This window comes from Oncorhynchus kisutch, linkage group LG9 (assembly GCF_002021735.2).
Source record: "Oncorhynchus kisutch isolate 150728-3 linkage group LG9, Okis_V2, whole genome shotgun sequence".
In the NCBI taxonomy this organism is placed as follows: Eukaryota; Metazoa; Chordata; class Actinopteri; order Salmoniformes; family Salmonidae; genus Oncorhynchus; species Oncorhynchus kisutch.
Window position 1 is genome coordinate 21,767,576 of NC_034182.2, and position 7,560 is coordinate 21,775,135.

The 7,560-nt window shown below is 41.0% G+C and overlaps 1 protein-coding gene across 1 annotated transcript; it reads left to right on the forward strand.

Annotated features, from left to right (window-relative positions):
- Nucleotides 1–629: 629 nt before the first annotated feature.
- Nucleotides 630–5,892, forward strand: LOC109896855 (mannose-P-dolichol utilization defect 1 protein-like). The gene is made up of 7 exons (XM_020491265.2): nucleotides 630–852; nucleotides 1,288–1,353; nucleotides 2,522–2,654; nucleotides 2,752–2,837; nucleotides 2,993–3,111; nucleotides 3,421–3,531; nucleotides 4,324–5,892. Exons 1-7 carry the CDS (start codon nucleotides 723–725, stop codon nucleotides 4,444–4,446), a joined length of 768 nt encoding a protein of 255 aa, XP_020346854.1. The 5' UTR covers nucleotides 630–722; the 3' UTR covers nucleotides 4,447–5,892.
- The last annotated feature ends 1,668 nt before the right edge of the window (nucleotides 5,893–7,560 follow it).

Sequence of the window (7,560 nt, forward strand, 5' to 3'; positions counted from 1 at the left end):
AAAATGTCCCAGTTCTTCCATGCCCTGCATACTCAGACATGTCACCAATTGAGCATGTTTGGGATGCTCTGGATTGCATACGCGTACGACAGCGTGTTCCAGTTCCCACCATTATCCAGCAACTTCACACAGCCATTGAAGAGTGGGACAACATTGCACAGGTCACAATCAACTATGCGAAGGAGATGTGTCGTGCTGCATGAGGCAAATAGTGGTCACACCAAATGGTGGTCACACCAGATACTAACTGGTTTTCTTTTCCACGCCCCTACTTTTTTCTAAAGGTATCTGTGCCCAACAGATGCATATTGGTATTCCCAGTGATGTGAAATCCATACATTAGGGCCTAATTAATGTATTTCAATTGACTGATCTCCATATATGAACTGTAACTCCCTAAAATCCTTGAAATGTTTGCATGTTACGTTTATATTTTTGTTCAGTGTATGTGTAACTGATATATGCAAAGGAATACTACATGTTCGTGTTTTTAAATGTATGTAAATTGTAAAGTATTTAGTCTGTAATGGCTTGTTCGTTATGTGTCAGACCCCAGAAAGACTAGCTCTCCCCATTGGCGTCGGCTAATGGGGAACCTAATGAAATCAACAACAACAACAAAAATCAGTGAGCTCCGGAACCACTGGCAGTGCATATGTTTCCGTCTAGCGTGAGGGAACAGTTATTATTTGCACACTGCTACGTCACGTCACAGTTCCACAATGGCGAGCCCTGTTATGGAAGAACTTCCAAAGAATTCTGTGTTGGACCCACTGAAGGGGCTCCTGCTCACTTATTTCATGCCAGAATCATGTTACGACGAGTTTTTCCTCAATTTTAACTTTCTGGATGGTAAGTCAAGTTCTTACATAATTGACTGACGTTTGATTGCAAGAGCTAACTTAGCTAGTTGACGTTAGCTAGCCAGGGCTTCAACGTTGAATGGATGCGCTAGCTAGGTATCGTTAGCTTGCAAGACTTGCGTTTTTAATCGATATTTCACAATGTAACTTCTATGTTATCTTTTGCATTTACAGTTACTGGATATAAATAAATATATTGGACGTAGGGATCGTACCCTCTAAACAGGCTAAAAAGACAGAAGAGGAGCTAACGTTAGTAGTTAGTTGGAAGATTTGTTTTGACAGCGTTCAGAGGCGGGGCTATATCATGCCAGTGTTCCTCAATCTCTTGCATTCCTCAATAAGTCTATATAGGAGAAGAACGACATATCTATCTGTTCTCTCTGATAATACCCGTTCAATCGACGATTGTTTCTGTCTGCAGTGCCATGTCTAAAGATTGTGCTGAGCAAAGGTCTGGGCATTGGAATCATCCTGGGGTCTGTGATGGGTAAGATTAAGATTCTCTTTCTCCTTTCTATCTCGTTCTCTCTATTTCAATTCAAAGGCCTTTATTGGCATGGGAAACACATGTTTACATTGCCAAAGCAAATTAAGTAGATAATAAACAAAAGTGAAATAAACAATAAAACATGAACAGTAAACATTCCACTCACTCTCAATCTTTATCTTTCTCTCTCTCTCTCCCTATGTGTGCAAAGCATAACTCCCTGCCCCTCGCTTATATACAGGTAGCTGCCAAAATAAAGGAAACACTTGAGCAAATGATACAAAGTACTGTACAGGTGTGGATCCTGAGTTAAAGGCCTCCGACTGTTAAATATCCATCACTAGCACATTCGAGGCTGCTGCCTATATACAAAGATTTGACATCAATAGCCACTTTAATAAATGGAACACTAGTCACTTTAATAAAGTTGACATATTTTGCATTACTCGTCTCATTTGTATATACTGTATTATATTCATCTGTATTTTAGTGTATGCAGCTTATATATTCTTAATTCAATTCCTGTACTTAGGTGTGTGTGTTGTTGTGAAATTGTTAGATATTACTGCACTGATGGAGCTAGAAACACAAGCATTTCGCTACACCCACAATAACATCTGCTAAACATGTGTATGTGACCAATAACATTTGATTTGATTAAGCAATTTACATCCCATCATGCTTAGGGTCATGAATAAAAATATCCAGTTGCCCATTATTTTGGCTACCGTGGCTAGAAGAAGATATGGCAGTGACTTTTAAAGAGGGATCTCAAAGGAGCATAGGGGGTTTAAAGTGTGTGTGTGTGTGTGTGTGTCAGTCACCAGATGTCAACGGAATTGATTCTGGAGCAGTGCCTAAGACGGCGTTTTCCACCACCGTCAAATAAACACAAAATTATGGAATTTCTTGTGGAAGAATGGTGCCGCATCCCTCCAATAGAGTTCCAGACACTTGTAGAATCTATGCCAAGGTGCATTGAAGCTCTTCTGGGTGCTCATGGGGGCCCAAATCCCTATTAAGACACTATGTTGGTGTTTCCTTTTTTTGGGCAGTTACCTGTAGATGGAAAGATATTTACAATAGAATTCGATCCATCAAGCACACGTTCAGATAATGCATAACATAACTCATATCTCTCTCTCTCCCACTCTCTCTCTCCCCACAGTAAAGCTGCCCCAGATCCTGAAGCTGATGGGGGCTAAGAGTGCAGATGGTCTAAGCTTCAACTCTGTCTTGCTGGAGCTGCTGGCTATTACCGGCACCATGGCCTATAGCATTGCTAACAGCTTCCCCTTCAGGTACTGTGGTAGAGTTATACACACACACGGAGACATGCACAGACAGTCACACACACAGACACGCACAAGTTAACATATTTTGCGTTTTCTCTTTCAGTGCCTGGGGTGAGGCCCTCTTCCTCATGTTACAGACAGTAGCCATCGGGTTCCTCATTATGCATTATGGAGGCAACACAGTCAAAGGTAAGACACACACACACCTACCTGACGATAAGACTTGACACTCACTACTAACACTTCCTTTTGAGCTTACAATGTACAATTTTATGTTAGCATACAACTAGCTGCCCTCACAAGCAGTGGTTGACGTTCTAATTCTGTGTGTCTGCTCCCTCTAGGTGTGCTGTTCCTGGTGGTGTACTTTGGTCTGGTAGCTCTGCTGCTCTCCCCTGTAACGCCAATGCCTGTGGTCATGGCCATGCAGGCATCCAACATGCCTGCTATCATCATTGGCAGGGTACGTAGCGCATTAATAGATTCTCTAACATGTATAACATAATCAACGTGTTAAATTGTAACAACAGCGTTATAATGTTGTTCGAGCGCCACATCGGACAATAAATGTGTTTTAATATTTTCATGTTATCCTCTAGGATTTAATTGTGCTTTAAATAGTTCAACTGTAAAAATGTGCCCCAAAATAAATCAATAATAAAGTCTATTTTGTGTTATAAAATGTGTTTTTATAGGAGTTATCCTTAGTTAACAAAATAATGTTATCGTTGTATTAATCTGTGATCATGTTTATTTCTCCCTGTGATTGCAGCTTATTCAGGTAGTGACTAACTATCGTAATGGACACACAGGTCAGCTGTCTGCCATTACTGTGTTTATGCTGTTCGCTGGCTCCTTGGCTCGCATATTCACCTCAATACAGGTATATGTGTGTGTACAGTGAATGTATACTAAACATTCGGAAAATCTTCCTAATATTGAGTTGCACCCCTCAATTGGTCGGGGCATGGACTCTACAAGGTGTCAAAAGTGTTCAACAGGGATGCTGGCCCATGTTGACTCCAATGCTTCCCACAGTTGTATCAAGTTGGCTGGATGTCCTTTGGGCGGTGGAACATTCTTAATACACACGGGAAACTGTTGAGTGTGAAAACCCAGCAGCATTTCTTGACACAAACCAGTGTGCCTGACACCTACTACCGTACCCCATTCAAAGGCACATAAAATATTTTTGTCTTTCCCATTCACTCTGAATTGCAAGCATACACAATCCATGTCTGAATTGTCTCTAGTCTTAAAAATCCTTCTTTAACCTGTCTCCTTCCCTTCATTTACACTGATTTGAAGTTGATTTAACAAGTGACATCAATAAGGGATCATCACCTGGTCAATCTGTCATGGAAAAAGCAGCTGTTCTTAATGTTTTGTGTACTTAATGTTTTGTTACTTGTACATTTTTTGTCAATAAGCAGACACTCTTATCCTGAGTGACTTAGTCGGTATGTGCAGCTGTGTGTGAGTAAAGTGTGTGTACTGTATGTGAGAGTGTGGATGCGTCATAAACGGCACACTATTCCCTATATAGTAGGTAATAAGAGCGTCTGCTAAGTGACACCTAAAGGGTGCCATTTCAGGCAGTCTGTGTGTGATCCTGTCCTAATCCAACATGCCAATAATTTATACTTTTAACTTCCTGGTTTCTCTCTAACAACAGGAAACGGGTGACTCCTTGATGGCCCTGACCTATGTCATATCCTCTTCCTGTAACGGCCTTATCGCTGCCCAGCTCCTGTACTACTGGAACAGCAGCCCGGGACAGAAGAAGAAGACAGAGTAGATAGACGGGTGCACGTGAAATTAGTTGCCTCTAAATTGGCACCCTATTTCCAATATAGTGCACTACTTTTGACCAGGACCCATAAGGCTGTGGTCAAAAGCAGGGCACTATATTGGGAATAGCGTGCCATTTTGGGATGCAGTAGAGAGAATATACAGACAGGGTGCAGCTCAAATGGCCCCCTATTCCATATGTAGTGCACTGCTGACCAGGGCCATGGACTCTAATGGTACACTATGGGAAATTGGGTGTCATTTGAGATTTGCACCAATTCACATCTAGCAATTCATACACTCTGCACTCCCCTACTGTAAGCTTAGCTCTGGACCAAACATTCTACTCCCACCACCCAAACCAAGGAACTCTCTACTCTACCCGACTTCAATGATACTGTGACTACAGCCCAGTTAGACTAGCTCACAGAGAAATCATTAGTTTTGCCTCAGTGTTTTAGCTCAGGGAAGGCTTGACACGCTTATTTCTCCATCCTGAACACTGATTCTACTAAACGCCACAGAAGTGCCGATACGGTGTAGAGTGAAGTTGCCGCTTGACGCTGATCCTGAGTCAGTTTAGCATTTTTCCCACTTATGGTTAAGGTTAGGATTCTGGGAGGGGAAACTGATCCTATATCTGTACCTAGGGGAAACTTCAACCCAGAGCTGTCAAAACACCCACTACGGTCAGTTGTTTTTGTCGTACTCCTAAATCTTTATGCCTCCCTAACAATGCACTACATTGTTCCAGTTATATTACACGGGTTGTCCTCGGACCATAATCTAGAATGAAAACGCATTCCAGAACACAACCAGGAAGGTAACTATTCTAGCTATAATCAAGGGGTCAAGCAATAAAGGTTTACTGTGAAATTCTCTGTCAGTATGTTTAAGTTAAATGTTCAAATTTTAAGTTGTTGAAGCTTTGTTGACTGAGTGTAATCTAAAGCAGCCTGGTCTCAGATCCTTTAATGCTTGTGCCAACTTCATTGCTGTACTTGGTAAACAATGTTTGGCGTGACAAGAGTTACAAGGATTTGGCATTATTGCACAAACAGACTGGCACACAGAGAATATCAAAATAACAACTGAACCAAATGGTTATCGGTCCAAATTATATTTGTCTGTGTTTCTTTGTGCATATAGATGCTTTATTTGTTTAATGATAAATCACATATTTTATTGAATTCAATGAATGAGTCCACAATACTAAATAATTCATTCCAATTTGATTCAGATTAACCTGGGAGCAGAAATTTGGGGTGGTTATGGTTTTATGTTGAAGTCCAATTTCTCTGTTTAATTTTAGTTTACTTGTTGAGATTCAACTTCTCATGTTAAGATGCTGCTTGCGTTTGTATGCGTCACATGCGAGTGCTACAGTTCTGAACATGGTAAGAGTTTATTTGAATGCAAAAATGTAATAAAATATGTTTTGTTTTTGTTGGGACTGCTCAGGTGTCTGTAGTTTTCTCTTATGTTTTCAGAACTCCAGTCCAAGAGAGCCTGTGGGTTGTGCAGGCTTTCATTCCAACCCTGCAGTAAACATCCCTGATTTAGCAAGTTATATGATATAATGAAATAAAACTCAACTCAATTATTTTCATTAGGTTTCTTGTTTAAAGAAGGGCTGGAACAAAAGCCTGCATACCCATTGTTCCAAAATGATTGGGTGTCATTCATTTTCACACCACTAGATAGAGACAATTGTTCACCCTCTATTTTGTTCACTCACTACTAGTTCTCCAAAGTACAGGAATTTACACTAAACAAAAATATTAATGCAACTTGCAACAATTTCAGAGATTCTACTGAGTTACAGTTCATATAAGGAAATCAGTAAATTGAAATTAATTATGCCCTAATTTATGGATTTCATATGACTGGGAATACCGATATGCATCTGTTGGTCGCATATACCTTTAAAAAAGGTAGGGGTGTAGATCAGATAACCAGTCAGTTTCTGGTGTGACCACCATTTACCTCCTTCGGCGCGACACAAATTATTCGCACAGAGTTGATCCAGCTGTTGATTGAGGCCTGTGGAATGTTGTCCCACTCCTCTTCAATGGCTGTGTGAAGTTGCTGTTGTACACGTTGATCCAGGGCATCCCAAACATGCTCAATGGGTGACATTTCTGGTGAGTATGCAGGCAATGGATGAACTGGGACATTTTCAGCTTCCAAGAATTGTGTACAACTCCTTGCGACATCTATTATGCTGAAACATGACGTGATGGCGGTGTTTGAATGTCATGACTATGGGCCTCAGGATCTCGTCACGGTATGTCTGCATTCAAATTGACAGTTTGTGCTGAAATTCTTCTGTTGTGCAAACCCACAATTTCATCAGCTGTCCGGGTGGCTCGTCTCAGACAATCCCACAGGTGAAGAATCTGGATGTGGAGGTCCTTAGCTGTCGTGGTTAGAATTGGTCTGCAGTTGTGAGGCCGGTTGGACGTACTGCCAAATTCTCTAAAATTACATTGGAGGCGGCTTATGGTAGAGAAATAAACATTAAATTCTCTGGCAACAGCTCTGGTGGACATTTCTGCAGTCAGCATGCCAATTACCACATCCCGAAAAACTTGAGACATCTGTGGAATTGTGTTGTGTGACCAAACTGGCCTTTTATTGTTCCCAACACAAGGTGCACTTGTGCAATGATCATGCTGTTCAGTCAGCTTCTTGATATGCCACACCTGTTAGGTGAATGGATTATCTTGACAAAGAAAAAAAAGCTCACTAACAGGGATGTAAACAAATTTGTACACAACATTTTAGAGAAATAAGCTTATCGGGTGTATGGAACATTTCTGGGATCTTTTATTTCAGCTCATGGGACCAACAACTTTACATGTTGCTTATATATTTTTGTTCAGTATGGGAAAATTTGTCTCTGCTTATTCTCTTATTTTTCCCACAAACTTGATAATTCTTTTCCACCTCTTTTGTGATGTAATAAAATGTTTTCAATTTTTCTGCATGCCCTCTTTACCATAACATTATTTGTCACTACCCCCCCCCCCCCTCCCCCATTGAATAGACCCTTCTCTCCTTTCCTTTCTCAAGTCCCGTGTGTGTCGTTCCATCGGCCCCCTGCCTCTCTGTCCTCAAT

What these genes read in the sequence shown, in the direction of transcription:
- LOC109896855 (XM_020491265.2), top strand. Translation starts at nt 723, where the DNA reads ATGGCGAGCCCTGTTATGGAAGAACTTCCAAAGAATTCTGTGTTGGAC. An exon ending in CAATTTTAACTTTCTGGATG is followed by an intron (nt 853 to 1,287) that starts GTAAGTCAAGTT and finishes TTCTGTCTGCAG; the next exon opens with TGCCATGTCTAAAGATTGTG. An exon ending in CTGCTATCATCATTGGCAGG is followed by an intron (nt 3,112 to 3,420) that starts GTACGTAGCGCA and finishes CTGTGATTGCAG; the next exon opens with CTTATTCAGGTAGTGACTAA.